The 16,871-nt window shown below is 41.3% G+C and overlaps 1 protein-coding gene across 3 annotated transcripts in view; it reads right to left on the reverse strand.

Annotated features, from left to right (window-relative positions):
- Window positions 1–16,871, reverse strand: part of LOC139285716 (RNA-binding protein Nova-1-like) — a 71,119-nt gene that overhangs the window by 17,237 nt on the left and 37,011 nt on the right. For 2 of the 3 annotated variants that reach the window (XM_070906352.1, XM_070906350.1), the window contains one exon: window positions 668–834. In XM_070906352.1, coding sequence (XP_070762453.1) covers window positions 668–834 — 167 coding nt within the window. Of the gene's footprint in view, window positions 1–663; window positions 835–16,871 lie in introns of all 3 variants that reach the window. The other variant, XM_070906351.1, reaches the window with a different exon arrangement.

Below are 16,871 nucleotides of genomic sequence, written 5' to 3' on the forward strand. Positions count from 1 at the left end.
TAAGACAATTCTCACACAAAATTGATGTGTGTGTGTGAGAGAGAGAGAGAGAAAGAGCGAGAGAAAGAGTGATCAGGACACCCGCTCACACTTCCTCCCTCAGCAGGAAACTGTTTCCAGTTGGCCTGTGGATGTTTAGGTTTCTGGCTAGGTGTGTGTGTGTGTGTGTGTGTGTGTGCGTGTGTGGAGTTTATATGTTCACACCTCACACACTACATCCTGTCTCAGTGGATGTAATCACTCTCCCCACTATTTTCATTCTCTTTTTCTCTTCTTCCCTCCGTCTTTCTTGTCTTGTTTTCTCCCTCACCCTTTCTTTATTTCTCTTTTTCATCCGTGCTTCTTTGTTGCTGCTTTCCCCTTTCTCTCTCCCTCCCTCATCTGTTTACACGTCTGTATGCTCTCCTGACGTTTCTGCTTTTTTTATGCCTCATTCAGCTTCACCCAAACAGAAAATCACAACTCGACCACAGAAACACACACAGTTTGTCGTTCCAAAGGCAAACACGTCCCCCCCTCTCTTCCTCACACACCCCTTCAGCCGAGGCAAAGCTGGCACACACACACACACACACACAACTAATAAACACACACACACACAATTGCACGGATAGCCTCAATTGAATAGAATAGAATAGAATAGAGTATTGGTGGCAGTCAGACTGACCTGTTTGACGCGGTCGGGGTTGACAGTGGTCTGCGGCTGCAGGATGCTGACCGGCTCTGTCTTCTGGGTGCTCTGAGGCATCTCCCTCACCTTCTCAGCGATGAAGTCATGGACGCCGTTCAGCGCCTCCACCGTCCCCTGGATCAGGCACACCCGCTCTGTCGTCCCTGCACACACACACACACACACACACAGACAGAAAGGTCAGTGCATGAGTTTAAACGGAAGGCAAACATACTCGGAAAAGGTAGAAAGAGGTAATTCTAAGCAAAAAGAGGAAACGATAACACAAGCATGCTTTCATCAGCTGCAGCAGATGCTTGTGAAGTCTTTTGTAACTCTGAAACGTCATTGAACTTTATTGCTGCTCCAAATTTGTGTCACTTTGACGAATGAATGTGTTTCCTGTGTCCAGGCATGTAATAGAAGACGGCAGCAGAACACCGAAGCTGCTTCACTGCCAGAATTTAAACAAGAAGAAGAAGAAGAAGCTCATAATTTATTCAACATTTATTACCATCAAAATGTGTACTTCTTTATCAATGTTTTTTCAAAAAGTGATTTGTTCCATTCAGGATGTCTCATGCACATGTTCAAAATGTTTCCACAGGTGGGTGGAAACTCACAGAGGGCAGGTAAAGGTTTGATGTTGTGCATGTTGTGTACTTGAACACTTTTTCTATTTTCATCATTTTTATGTGCAATTGAATGAAAATGAAATCAACCCTGACTCATACTGCTTTTCAAAAAATAACAACTTTGAGATAAGAAAAGAAACCAGGAAACTGTAATGATCCCCGCAGGGAAATTACGCGGCTGCAGCAGCAAATAGTAACAGCAAAGAGACGGTGAATTATCAAGAAATAGAAGAGGAGAAAAAAAAAATATATATATATATATAGATATAGCACTTAGTGTGGTAGGCAATATTTATAGCAGAAAACTAATTAGAAATATGTAATTCCATATCACATTAGATTGCTTAAAGAGTGTTGAGTAAAAACACAAATTTTGGCCGAGAAGCGATCGAACACAAAATACATCGTGACAAGACAGAGAGATGACCGATGACACAAAGTCTGTCTGGGGTGAAATCTAAATGTCTAAAATGTAAATACAGTCTTGAAAAATGGTTCTTCTTGACCTCACATGTAGAATGCAACATTCAGAAAACAAGTTTATGTTTCCACTGCATCCTCTTCTCCTGAACATATCAGAAACATTCAGTTTATGTCTGTTTCCAGGACTTCGTCCAATCAGGAAATTAATTCCCTGGTCAGATGAAAAGTAAAACATGCTGCTGTGATTTCCAAACTTCCGCTACAAAAAGCTGTGGCCGTTCAGAGGATTTACACTCCACTTCCTCAGCAGGAGAAACTGGTATTTATGTGCACTGAGAAAGTCGAAACACAGCAGAACATAAAAAATGACAAAAACTATGTTTGCATTTGCTAGTTCATGTTTTTGTGTGTGTGCATGAATATATTGTATGTTATAGCTTATGCACTTCCTGTTTCTAATTTTTTTCCAGCGTTTACAACATTAGAAATGGATCCACTGAATTGGTGATTAAGCAGAATATCAGACAGTCTGTAGCACAAGGACACATTTTGGTTGTCCTGTTTCTTTGCTCAAGAACATTTGAAATGAAACACTGAGAATGAGGTTTTGGCTTCATTTTTATGATGTTTGGATCCACAAAAGTAGGAATCATGGTCCTTTCTATGTGAAGACTCCACATGTTTGGGGAATATAACTTCATAAATTACTAAAATTACCATACCAAGTACCATACCAGTGTTTTCAAGTTTAAACTCTTTTGTTACAAATCATACTCCTGTATGTTTTACATGTTTTTCTATGCATTTCCACTAGATCCAGGCAGCAGTTGGTTTCCATTCTTTTTCCTACAATATAAAAACCAATGAACAGACTCTTGAAACTTGTTTGATTTGTGTTTTCATTTTTGTGAGTCATATCATTGTGTAGCAATGCAGTTAAACTGCAAATTGAATTAAAAAGTCTATGCTGCATTAACTCACAACAATAATGTTTCTTTGTAAAAAGAAAAAAAGAATACAGTCTTGATCTTTGCTATGATGGTTTACACAACTCCAGCAAGCTTCAAGAGTTAGTGCTAATTTATTTTCATACTTTACATAATGAAGTAAACCAATGGCTGCCTGGAACAGTAAAAAATAATCCCACTTCAGTTTGCAAAATCATTAGCCGTGTTGTAAAATATATGCGACTTGTCGTAAAAAGGCTAAAATATGCAAAACCACAAGTGTGGTCCTTAAATGCTGGAAATCAGCACTTTAACCTCATTCTTAGTGTTTCAAACCAAAACAATGACAAATATATCACTGTCCTGATACTTTATGACTTCACTGTCTGTGACAATATTGCAGGTTTATACTTTATAAGAGAATAAACACATCAGTGTTGGATCCAGCGAGGAGGACCAGTGTTGACAGACAGACAGGCTGACAGACAGACAGAGGGTCTAACAGAGGAGAATCTAGGCCAATGCAAAGCCTCTCAGTCCGGCTGTATCTCAACAACAAACTGAAGGTAAATCTCTCTCTCTCTCTCTCTCTTTTCCATTTTGCTTTCTGTCTTCCTCACTCTCCTTTCCTTCTTCCCTCTCTAACTCACTTTATCTCCCTTTTGTTTTCCCCATTCCCCCTCTTCCTCTTCCATCTCTCTCTCCCTTGACTCCAGTATTTAGCGGGATCTGCTCTTATCTCAGCTCAGCAGCATGTCAGTTAGCGCTTCCTGTCTCCTCCCCCTGCCTGCATTGTTGGACTGGTTCGGTTTGGCCCGGCTCGGCCCTCTGTAGATGCACTGGGAGCAGAAGGATTGACAGAATGAGGGACAAAAGCTGTGTGTGTGTGTGTGTGTGTGTGTGTGTGTGTGTGTGTGGGGGGGGTTATAATATAAGGTCAGAGAGTTCAAGAAGCCAAATTAAAGACCCTTTTAATGCTGCCTGGAATCTAATTTAAGACCAGTGTAGTTAATAAAATTCAGAAACAACACAGAAACTATAAAAGAGCAGCGAAAGAAAACAGAGAAAAACATAAAATTAATTGTCAGTGGATGTCAAATACATTCTGTACAAAGAAAGCTTCCTAAATGGTAAAAATCTGCTTTCTCATGACTGAATTTAGGACATTTTAATGGTCTAAAATGTGGACTTTTGCACACCCTGTAGATAAAGAGTTGAGTGCACAGGCTGCAGGGGTTGAAACAAAAGAGGCTAAAAATAAAATGCACACAGCACATTCAGGCATTTGCAGCATTTGGCTACCTGGCCATGCCGGACCTTAGTAGCGCCTGTTAGCATTACAGTGAGATTAATTCCCATTCCTATTTTTACAGTCTGTTGACAGCAGTGACAAACAGTCTCTGTTGACAGCAGCTGAATGCTTCAGTTTGGCCGAGGGAGCACGACGACGAGCTAACGAATCACAAACCAGATGTTAGCCTGACATTTCAGGTGTAGCCACATGCTAACACTTTGTTCCTTTACTTTGTGAACATTTCAGCCTCATTCTGCATTTAATTCAGCATTAGTGAGCAGAGTGACATGACCGGTGGTGTGTGTGTGTGTGTGTGTGTGTGTGTGTGTGCTGATACTGAGGAAACTGGGCTTCGCCTCTCCCCGACAGCTGGTGCCCTCTGGGTAATCTGGACTGGTCCAATCAGAAGCAAGGATTAGCAGGCCATTGTCTTGGCCTGAGTGTGTGTTTGTCTTTGTGTGCAGTTTGTGATTGTGTGTGCATGCATTTGTATGTGTGTGCATGATGAGTGTAATTGTAGCAGAAAAGGCCACTCTGTCAGTGGAGATCACAATGAAGCCGCTGTACAGCAGCAAAGACCTGCTTAATTTCATTACAAAATATTTACTTAACGATCACTCAAAGATCAAGATTCATATTCATGTAATACAAAACGACAACTTTTATCTAAGGTGTATCATGAGTGCAGCGTTATTGTGGTCCATCAAAGTGTTGCAGTGGTACACTGTAGCTTTATGCAGTAAAGGGACTGATTTGTCTTTTTTTTCTTTTTTTTAAATTATTATTATTATTATTTCCTTATTAGATTGTTAAAACTGGGGTAAGTCATTTTTGGGCCACAAGAGGTCAGAAGAGCTCCACAAGCTACCAGCCACACAGCCCTGACATATTACCACCTTGTGCAGTTGTCATGGCTAATTCGTTAGCAAACAGCTGCCGACTTACACATCCAGCAGACATGGAGCAACATTATCATTCACTTGGAGTCGTGTTTGAGTCCGGCTGATGGTTCACTACCAACTCCTGAGAAAAATTCTTGGCTCTTTAGCTGCTAGCTGTTCCACCTTCTTCAACAGCTGGTCTAAAACTTCGTCTGTCTGTCCTACAGTGGGTCTATTGGAGCTTGTTGGCTGAAAAAACGCCTGCTGCTGGAAATTCAAAGGTTGATTACAGCACCGAGAATGAGCCATACGGTATAAGTGCTGTAAAGAAATTAAAAAGCTTTGCAGAGCCGCAGTAATAACTACTATGGAGTTATAATTAGTGGAGCTTTAAACTTATGTTCACCCAGATTTGATCTCCCTATATCTAAAAGTTCTAATATCTCTTGTTGCATAAAGACACAGCAGTTCACACAAACAAGGCCCTCTTGTGACGAGGACAGCTCAGAAAATCCTTCTGGAAACAGAAAGGGAAACAAATTGGGGAGAGGAGAAAATACGAATGGGCTGCAGATTGTGATCATGTTTGTAGGGGAAGTTTTGTGAATCTCTCCTCAATAAATATGTGTTTTATTTTACGTTAGCCTGCTGCATGTCCCGATGTCTTGTTTATCATGCAACAAACACACACAGGCTTACAGTCAAAGACATACAAATGCCAAACCAGCGCCAACATAACAGAATTCATATATCCCTCAGTGATCGAGAGTGAGCTCCATCGGCAGTAACTGGTCCCACTGGTGCAAGACATCAATGTGTGTGTGTGTTTCTTTGTACAGTATGTGACTTATTGCATTTCCCCTTGTAAAATGAACCTCATCATTTGACATTTTAATGGTTGGAAGCTGTTTCCAAACTTGACGTGCTGCAGCTGCTGAAGCAATATCTGTTCAATGTTGTCAAGATTCCTGCGTTTAAATTACAAGTTTATGAGACACTTTTTCATGTTGCTCATGTAGACACAGAACATAGCATGCAGCATATTCAAAACTGCTATTCATGTGCATGGACGCAGTCAGCTCATGCCTTTATTCCACTGCGGGAACTTAATAGAACATGAAGTTGTCATGGGTTTTGCTTTACTGTAATTTACTCCTAATCAGGAGATGAAACTGATTTCAAATTCCAGGTACTTTCAGGTGCTGTCAATTCAGGTCATAGAAAGTTTCAGGCGAGAAGGGTGTTAAATTTCTGAGAGCCAGCAAGGGACTGATAATGCATAAAATCTATTCAGTCGTGCTATTGCGACACAGTTTCAGTAAGTAGCCGGAAAACGTATATACAGTTTACTGTATATGCGGCAGCAAGTGATGCAGCTTGCAGCTCAGCTGCAGTCACACTGGACAAACCTGCAGTGTCGAGAACAGGTCGGAGGTTTGATTACTGGAGCTCTGATTTCTATCAGAGGATGATGAGGATCGAAAATGAAAAGCAAAAGTCTGTGAAATTCATACCAGACGTGAACTTCAGCTCGCTATTTCCACAGTGACCAAGTGACCCAACACCACTTCGTTCAACACCAGAACACTCAACATCATCATCATCGTCATGATCCAGGCTGTGGACGCTGGCAGTTGTTTTTATTAAAGTCTAACTAGCATGACTCACTCCTTCCTCCTCTGCTCTCCTCCTACTCCTCCTCCTCTCCCTGATGACCGAAGAGGCACTGGAGGCAGCAGACAGAAAGCACAGCGAGCTGCTTCTCCTCTGATTTCTGACTCACAGTAACATACAACAACATATGCACACTCAGTGTGACAATGCATACCGATGCTGCTGGATAAGTACTCCACGAAGAGTGAGGCGAATGGTTTGACCACTGCAGTGATGTAGTTACAGTGGCTCCGCACTGTGAAGATGACTTGGTGTCTCTCAGCGTGTTAATTGCAGCAGAGTGGTCAACCTGAAGCCAGCAGCCATGATTCATGCCCTCCAGCCAAGGGTGGAGAGAGCTGGGCACTCTGGGCTATTGTAGATGACACTTAAGGCACATTACATTGCAAATGATGGCCAAGATGAAGATTTCATACTTGGAATTAAAACCCAAAATGCCCAAATTAAAGGGGCTGTCCAGCCCTGTGAAAACTGTTGTGTAATGTTTTCAGTGGATCTGGAAGGACTTAATCATGTCATCTCAGCTTGGGTTTGGAGATTTAAGATTTATAACAGAAAGCTTGCACTACAAGCTGGGGAGTAAAAGTCAGGATATCTTGGCCTCTGCTGCTTCGATTTTTACCATTTTTAAAAATATGTTTCTTGCAAGCCTCCCAACTGTGGAGGTGCAAAACAAAATATTACCAATCCCTTTAAATCACAATTTAGAGATAAGTACTGTCATAATTTAATAAATTGTCAGATTATGTAGTACATAACGTTATCAGGCTTATTTATTGTAATATTTCTCCTGATAATGTTTTATAACTGAAAAACATGTTTTTGATCCCTTACCCTAGCTTTGCAAGGATGTTATGTATATACTGTTTTATGACCAAACTGAACCAAATCTTTGTACAACAATACACTGACTGACTTTGTCTTGTATCTGTAATGAGTAAAACAACTGATGAATAAAACATAAATCTTGAGCTCAATCAGTTCTCACAGTGGGGAAAATGTCCCGATCCAGTCAACAGAATAAAAAGATAAATCAAGGCAGATATTTGATTTAGGGCTGACACGCTGCAGCTGCAAACGCGGCCACTGAGGAGTATATTTTGTAAATAAATTTACAGGCCATGATGTAGAAATTCTGTGACTTTCCTCAACAAAGTCAGAGAGCTTCCATGACCTGAAAAAATGCTATTCCGTCTTGGTTTATTAATGTTGTTTTTCAGCTCAGACAACCACTAAAGGCATAAACAGTCTGGTTTCCACTACAGTTGGCCTAAAAACCGCCAGCTAGTGCGACGATTTTGTGAAACAAGTTGTCAAATATATTCTGGTAAATTCCTGCAAAGTGACCCATTTGTAAAAAAAAATTGCAGATTTTCCCCTGAGAGCCCTTTAAAGATCCCTGAAGTTCCCTGTCTGGAGTGAGTTTCTCAAACTTTTTTAATATTTGAGATATATCAGCAGAGAATAACAGAACAGACAGGGAGAAGAGACAAGATGTGACAGCATTGCCAGAGGTCTTGTGTTCACAGGTACATGATGTTCATCCCCTGCTATGCTGAGATGTACAGCTTTTTCACTTCCAGCACCACTCTGATAGAAAAAAAACATCAGCAGGAGAGAGAAAGACAACCGATAGAAAGAGATACAGAGGTTCACACGACTTCTGTCACATCCGAAAAGCATCAAGCGAGGGCAAGGGAGAAGGAAAGACAGAGAAATGGACAGAAACTCAGAGAGGGAGAGGCAGATTGGCACAGAGTCACGATGGTAATGTCAAAATGGAGTGAGACCACAGAAAGAGGGAGACGAGCGGAGAGACAGACAGACTGGGATGCAGAGAGAGAAACCTTTGTGAAACCTGTCACAATAACGTAACGTCAGAAAAGCAGAGAGGAAGAGAGACAAAAAGACAGGTCGATTCTGCAAGATGTAGACAGAAATGTAGACAGAGAAACCTGAAAGACAGACAGATACAGATGTAGTGCAGAACATAAGAATCACCTTTCTAGACGCCTTTTTAATCTACAGTTTTAGGTGAAAACATTATGCTGTGTATATACAGTATAATATTTCTCCAAGATATAAACTAGAGGGAAAAAGCTCTTGTTCATGTCTAATTTCTCTTTTATTTATTCATTCTTTGATTTTTCTTTCTTTCTTACTACTGTGCCTCTTCTTGGGCAGATATTTATGTCACAAGCTTAAACTGAGAGTGAGACAGATGGGGAGACAGAAACAGATACAGACAGAAAGATCAAAAGCAATCATAATGAGGCGAAGACAGAGGGATAGATGGAGTTACAGAAAACATTATGTTGATGAAAATTAAATCCAGGCAGAGGGATATAAACAGACAAGAGAGAGAGAGAGCGAGAGAGAGAGAGAGAGAGAGAGAGAGAGCGATAACTATGACTTAAAAATAAAACAAAAAAATCCATCTCATAGTGTAAAATAACCTCGAAGGCTCCATCTGAGCTGATTGGAAGCACAGCGAGACGTGGCTGGTTTAATGTAAGCTCATTAAACAGATCTCCTTAGGCTGCGGATAAGCTCAGGTTAACTGGCTACCTTTGATCAGATCTGTTGGATTAGTCGGCTGTTAGAGGTGCAGCTCAACACCTTGTTGTTCTGGGGGGTAACAGAGTATATACAATGGCTTATAGGACCACAGCGTATGGAAAGACAGAGAGAGGACAGACGGAAGGGAACTGAGATGAAGGTCAGCTGGAGATCCTAATGTTCATGTATCATGTGTCCGTTCATCACTGTCTCATAAAGTTTCCACTATGAGGGGAATATGTGACAAGCCAAACATTTCACTTTCACTTAAGGAATGAATTTAAAAAGATGAAGAAAAACCTCAAAAATATAAAGTTTGTATTGGCCTTCTGGAATCTGTGTTTTATAATAACTCAACTGACATTATGAGTGAGTATTACACTTTGAAGTCTCATTCAAATGCAGTCATTTCAAACTCAGGATTATTAAAATTCTTTAGCAACCCATATAAAGTACACCAAAGGATATTATTACCAGGATAAACCAATATCTATCCAGTATTAGGTCCGAAACAGGATTAATTCAAATCAACAACAAAGTGGAAGAAGTTCAGTGACGTCAGCTACATGCTACATTTTGTGTCTCTTGAGATTGCTGGGAGACTACACTGGTTAATTCCAATTGTAAAAGGAGTTTTGTTTCATGTTTTGTGCAGTAAAACAACAATACAGAATTTGCAGAAGAAGCTATTCTGGAGCCCACAGATAATAACTGAAGACAGACGTCTGAGGAGGCTGACAATCTCCTCTTTTATCGTTGTGTCTCAACTGGGCTGAAAATACCGTCTTAACATGAATGTGCTAATGATTTATTGATGTTTGAATGCTACATGTAGAGCCTCTAAATCCACAAATCATGACCTAATGTCACCTCCTGTCAAACGATGAAGAGCCCTTTTCAACCTGCTCTTACTCTACATTGAAACTGCCTCTCAGCTTCTCTGCACAATGGTCTCCCGTAATGCGGAAAAAAGAGCTGACGACGACCAATAGGCCTCTGTCAGTGAAAGATGGATGGATTCATTGACTGACACCCCAATAAGCCAATGGAAATGGCCACAGAGACCTCAGTATCCAATTAAACAGGTTTTATGGCCTAATGAGCAGGCCCAGCTGTGGGGACAAAAGCAGAGCATTGACCCTACAGACAGAAGGAGGGAAAAAAGAAAAGAGAGGGAAGATAGATAGATAGATAGATAGATATTGTTGTATAACTACTGCTGCAAAGTTTTGCCTGCAACTGTAAACCAGAAGAGGAGGCGGTCAGTCTCCCCTTGACTGATCCTGCTCAGTTACCTTGGCAACTGACAGTATCACCCCCCCGCCCCCCAATCATACATACACACTCACACACAATTGTGAATATACACCAAACACACACTCTTTCATGCAGCTGGGCAGCTGTTGGTGATGTCATGAGTTGTTATTCCAAAAGGAGAGAGAGAGAGAGAGAGAGAGAGAGAGAGAGAGAGAGAGAGAGAGAGCATGACTGCATGTGCTGATGTAATCAGGAGCAGTAAGGAAACTTGGACCTGTTCTCTGCTGCAGCCGACCAAGTCTTCATCAGAGAGAGAAGAGGACAGAAAGATAGAAGGGAGAGGGAGGGAGAGAGGAAAGAAGGCAGGAAGGAAGAAATGTATGAATGAAGGAAGGAGAGATGGAAAACGGAAGGATGGGAGAGTGGAAGAAAGAGGGACGAGAAAAGCTAAAAACTGTAAACAAGAGGAGAGGAAAGAAAAGATCAAAAAGCAATCCAAGAAAGAAACCTGAAGAAAGGAAATGTGGAAGAAAAGAAGGAAGGAAGCAAGGAAAGACAAAAATATACAGGAAAAAAAACAAGCTAGCAAGAAAATAAAGAAGGAAAGACAGAAATCAGAACTTGGTCCAACATTGCAGCTTATGTGGATGAAAATGTGATGGTTGCTTTGTTGCTGGCAGGGCGTTCAACTCGTCTCTGGTGCCTACAGGGCTGTAATACACACTCTCACACTGGCTTCCACACCGTTTACACCAGACAAAATCATGGTCAATTAGGAAAAACTTATTAAATCCTGGAGGTACTGTGGTCCGCTGGCCTGGGGCGCTGCTTTTACTGGTCCTTACTGACTTTTACTGACTTTAACAACAACAGGAAAAACTAGTTTTCCTCAGGTATCCTGGTGTCTTGACAGGCTGAGGTGCAAACAGTCTCAACATAAAAGGCCCTGTATATTTCCAGAATATGGCTTCTACTATAGCTGAATGTTATTTTGTGAAAAGAAAAACCCTTTTGAAGAAACTGGTTGTAAACCATGCTCACACTGCTCCATATGGGGACTTCACAGCACTATGAAAACATACTAATCAGCAGTATTTAAGGGTAACACGCAACCAGATGCACAAAGTACAATAAAGAGCCTAAAAGTAGCCCTAAAGTACCTCTCAATCCCCAAAACACTGCAAGTTCCACAAAGAATTAGAGTCTCCAAAAGCTTAACAAAAAGTACCTCAAAGAGCCAAAAAGTACTGCATAAATGTTTAGTATAGGGAATCACAAAGAATGACAAAAAACATTAAAAAATACAGCAAAATATTTGTGGTACTTACTAACAAAACAATCCAAAAAAGTACCACAATAAACCTGCAACTTCCACAAAAGACCAATACAAAATACCAGAACATAACATTTGCGTAAAGGCTCTTTTTTTTATATACTTAGTTGCTTGAGATTACTCTACTTAAACTATCATTTTTATTCAGTTATTTGTGTGAATTGTCCTAAAAAACAAACCCTAACCAACGACACCACACACAGCCCTCTTTTTCTTGGTGGAACATGCACTCAGAGAGTTGTGTTTAACATTAATGTCATGTTATCCATCATTTCCTGTTTCCTCTCGTCTTCTTCTACTTTCTCCCTTCCCCCTGCTCTCTTCTTGTGTTATTTTTTTAAATTATTTTTTAAAGCAGCACCAGGAACTGTAAAAACATGGTGTTCCTATCAGCCTCCCTCCCTCAGTGTTTCTGCTCACTCACTTTTGCCCTGTCTCCCTCCTCTCCTCCCCCTCACCTACCCCCTTCCTTCCCTCTCCTCCTTTATCTGTCCTGAGGTCCGGCAGTGACAGAGCACTCGGTGAGAAGAATAAGGAACTCTCTCTAAAGAATAACAAAAGAAGCTGGAAGAAAAGGCAGGAATTCCTCTGCTCTGATGTAATGCTTTTCACTTGGAGAGCCCTGCTGCTCTCCGTCCAGTCTCCACCTCCGTGTCCCTCACTTCTCCAATCCACAAAGTCCCTCTGCTGGGTATCTGCACGCTTCATAAAGAGCCACTTCTTTCATCCAAACTTTTAAGCTATCTGGAAACGAATCACAATTTAGAAGCCAAATTTAAGAAACAATGCAAGAATCTATCAACATTCCTGGTAAAATAGAGAGTGAAGATTGTGAAATGATGGATTAATAATGATAAGAAAAATTTGTAAGAGTAAACAAATGAAGCTGTTTTGTTGAATGTAAAAGAGTCTTTTAATGACTGGAACTTCTCAAAGTTATGATAACAGCAGCAGCCACGCACTGGCTGCAGCAGGGATTTGAACTTGTGACCTTTTTTCTTTACAGGAAACATTCCTTACTTCTCCACTTACTCCTGACTTCCTGTTCAAATGAATGCATTATTTCTAACATATTTATATGTGTAGCTTGGGTAAAGGACTTCTACTGTTGAGAAAAAGCCTCAAATGCAACATATTGCACGTTTTGCTGCCGTTATCACGTGTTTAACACAGTGTTTAAGCTTTAGTGAAACTGATATTGCACAGGGTTTACCTGGGCATGTGTTGAAAAGTGTCAAAGTTACATTTCAAAACAAGTACTTTCATTTTGAAGTCCTCTGTGACGTGACTGATGTACTTCTGGACAGTGATGGGGTTTCTTTCTAGCTGGTCAGTTTTCAGGTATGACAATGTGAGATATCTGAATGAACAGGTCCTGATACTGTGTCATGCAGGATTCGTTTTGCATTTCACTGAATAAGAGAGGGGATGATCATTTTCCTGTCACAAAAACAGCCTTTTCTCACCATGTGTCTGCACTATCCACCCTCTGTTCAGCTCTCCTCCCCCGTTTCCCAGCATCTTCCCCCTCCTCCCCCCATCCCTCCCTCCCATCTCTTTTCTTGTCTTTCTTTCTTTGGCAGCAGAAATGGTGTTGCCCAAGTGACCCGACCCATGCCGAGCAAACAGCTGAAAAGATGCCATGACTGCCTCTCCTCTCCTCTCCCTCATATCCACTTTTTTTCCCACTCGTCTTTACTGCTCAAAATGTTCCCCTCATTTCTTTCCCCTCATTTTGACCTTTTACCTTTCCTCACTGTCATGTTCACACATGATTTTCTGTGTGATCTCTTTTTGTTCCTTCCCCTTTCTCTTTCCACTTCTCCTCCTCCTCCCTTCTTTCTCTCTCTTTACATCCCTCTGTTGTACCTGCTGTCACATTCATCTGAAAGCTGCCAGCTTGCCCGCAGCAACAAGAGAAAGTAGAAAATAGAGAGGAAAATAAAGAAGAGAAAAAACAATAAGAGCCCAGGATTTTAAAAAGCACCTGGCAAAGTGCTTTTAAAAAGCACCTGGAAACTCTGCCTCCAAATAAGTTTGTGGAGTCCAAACTGATGTCGTAGAATTGGATGATTTGTTGAACCACAGTCACTCATTTCTGACAATGTTTCTATGAAAATGGTTCATTTATAAACCATTGTTTATATTCCATTATATTTATTGCTTGTGTAAGTCATTCTTATTTTTTTCTATTGACAAAGTGAGTGAAACAAAAAAAAGTACTCCCATTCCCTATGATAGCCAAGCAACAACTATATTTCTATAACTTATATCATATTATATTATATTATATAGCATTTGCAAATGCATTTTGCTATGAGTGCAGTGGACACATGGAGCTCTTCTTAAATGCTAAGAGTTAAAATATACAGGAAACAATTAAGTTTCATCTCAGGAGTCTTTAAGTCAAGACGAGCTGATTTCACTTTCCTTTCTATGCTTATGAGTACATTTGGTCATAACGAGTCAAGAAATACAAAAAACACTCAACACACACATGCACTTGTTTTTGTCTGTTAGGAGGACTGTGATTCATCTCCTGGAGACTTACCCTGACAACCTGGCAACGACAAATCATGCTCATATTGAAACAGTTGTTTTATACTCAAACTCAACTACGTACGAATACTTGGAGGAGAAGCTGATCGTTGTGATTAACTGCTTAACAATTCTCTACAATATAACTTTAATAAGCTACTACAGTAGGACGTGAATAAGAACAAAGATGTGTGGAAAGACACGGCTCAGGAAAACTACTTCACTGGGAGCGGGTACAGTGGAGACGTGAGAAAATAACTGCCTTCATGCCGGAAGTCTTAACTCTAAAATCCAATGCTTTACCTTATGGAGAGGAGCTTTCTGTCCCAGGTTGGGAGGGGAGTCTCCATAATGTGGATGTCTGGCTGGCAGATTTCTGTCCCCACGAAGTGAGTAACATGAGTAAATGTGTTACATTCATGTCTGCAGGTGAACAAGTGTAACAAAATGCTACAAACAGGACAAAGTTTACACAGGAAGTGACTGTAGTGACGAGAACAGACAGCTGTAATAACGTGTTCCACCGGGTCTTCCCCACGGACCAAGCACACACACACACACACACACACACACAAAGACAAACAGACACACATACTCATTAAATAGCAACAGTGCAGGAACCCTTCTGCACACAAGAACACACACACTTATGGAAAGAACGTAGACACACTCAGCTCAGCTCTCCGGCTCTCTAGAAAGTCACACATCTCACTATGTAACCACAGAAAACTATATATACACACCTAATCACCCGCATACTCATCTGTCTTCTACACACACACACACACACACACACACACACAGCTCGTTTGTGTCCTCGGAGGGCCTGCGTGGTAACTGGACCTCGTGTGAATTCTTGGTCGACCCAAACCAGTTCAACACTGTTCTGATTTTACTCACACCCTCTCTCACACACATACAGATGTAGACACATAAGCACAAATGCAGACCTCTCTCTCAAACACACACACACACTAAATGACCGTCACTGAATAATGAAGTGACAGAAAGAGAGAGAGAATTTCTTGCTTTCCTCTCTCTCTCTCTCTCTTTGACCACAGGCCCTTCTCTCCTTCACTGTCTCTCTGCATTTCTTGCCTTTCTCTGTTTTCCCATTTTCTTTCTTTCTTTCAGGTCTCACTCTTCTGTTTCTGTCCGCTTTCATCATTCTACTTCTTCTTATGCAGGGACCAATTCAGGTGCTAAAACATCTTTCAGTACATTCCTGTTTGTGTTTCCACTGCATATGAACAACCAAGAACATTAAGCAAATTAGACGGATAATTTATTGGGTTTAAAACATATTTTTTGGACAACAAAACAACCTCAGAGTAACTGTGTTGATCTTTGTAATTTATTGCTGAGTTTCGGGCGGTTTTCTACTGTAACTAAATTGCACTCCTTTTAAGACTAGTCAGAAAGGTAGGTCCTCTGAACATCCATAACGTTACAGATTCCCATTTCTGGTCTTAATATTGACATTGTCTTGCTAGAGTTGGAATGATCAATGTACAGAAAGTGACGCCCACCTCGAGAGCTTTTTGGGGTCTAGAAACCAAGACCGGAGCCAGGTTCCTGCTGTAGGTTAAATTCATGAGATCCTACGGAGGTTCCTGGAAAATGCCTGATATGATGGCGATTACCAGTAATGTCCTAATTACTGATAATCGTCATCAAATCCGATTTTCCAAAAGTAGTCAAGTACTGCAATGTGTGCCTTTTGTTCATCAGCGTTTTCACGTCAATGAACGAGGAAGTCGACTGATGACACTAGCCTCACTGTTTGTGAAATGATCATTCTGCTGCCTTGCTCAAAGGCTGGGCGGTGGATTCATGTGTGTGTGAGAGGACGAGAGCTGTATTTGGATTGGCAGGATGTGCCTGCTGCTCACCAGATAACACACTGACCTTCTGCGCAGCTCTGAGTATGTATGTGTGTTTGGCTTTAAATCATGTACATGGTTACACACATGCCCTCACACAGACACACACTCCAGCTCTGCTACTCTCCGTCTTCCACTCATTGAGCGTTATCTCCCCTGGTGGTATCTGGTGTCGCACAACTGCCTTGATGGAGCCACACCTGTCTTCCTGCTCAACACTCACACAAACACTCACACACACCCCTCCTTCTACTCTTCTATCCACGCTGCTCTGCGTCCCCAAAGCCTAAAAATTATCTAAACATTTCTCTCCAACCTCTGCTCAAGTGTGTGTGTGTGTGTGTGTGTGACTATATGTGTTCATGTCTGTCTGTGTGGGTGTGTATCCATGTATGTGACTGCATTTGTGTTTTGTTCTTGTGTTTGTATGAGTGCATTTTGTTATTTCAGGGCTCAAAGCCAAGCTGTGCGTTCATTTTTGTATTTTTGTCCATGATTAGTATGTGAGTGTCTGTCATCTATCTTTGGCTTGTGTGTGTGTGTGTGTGTATGGGTTTGTGATGTGGACAGTGTCAGCTGGCCTAAGCCTCCTTGTCCCCACCCTCATATAGCCTCAAATCCCCCCAAATCCATCTCTGCTCCCCATGTGACTACAACTGCCCCTTTACCCCATCAGCTGCCCCAACACTGCTGTCAGCCTCTCTCTCTCGCTCTCTCTCTCTCTCTCACACACACACACACACACACACACACACACCTTTCTTTCCTTCATCATGT

This window comes from Enoplosus armatus, chromosome 5 (assembly GCF_043641665.1).
Source record: "Enoplosus armatus isolate fEnoArm2 chromosome 5, fEnoArm2.hap1, whole genome shotgun sequence".
Classification (NCBI taxonomy): Eukaryota; Metazoa; Chordata; class Actinopteri; order Centrarchiformes; family Enoplosidae; genus Enoplosus; species Enoplosus armatus.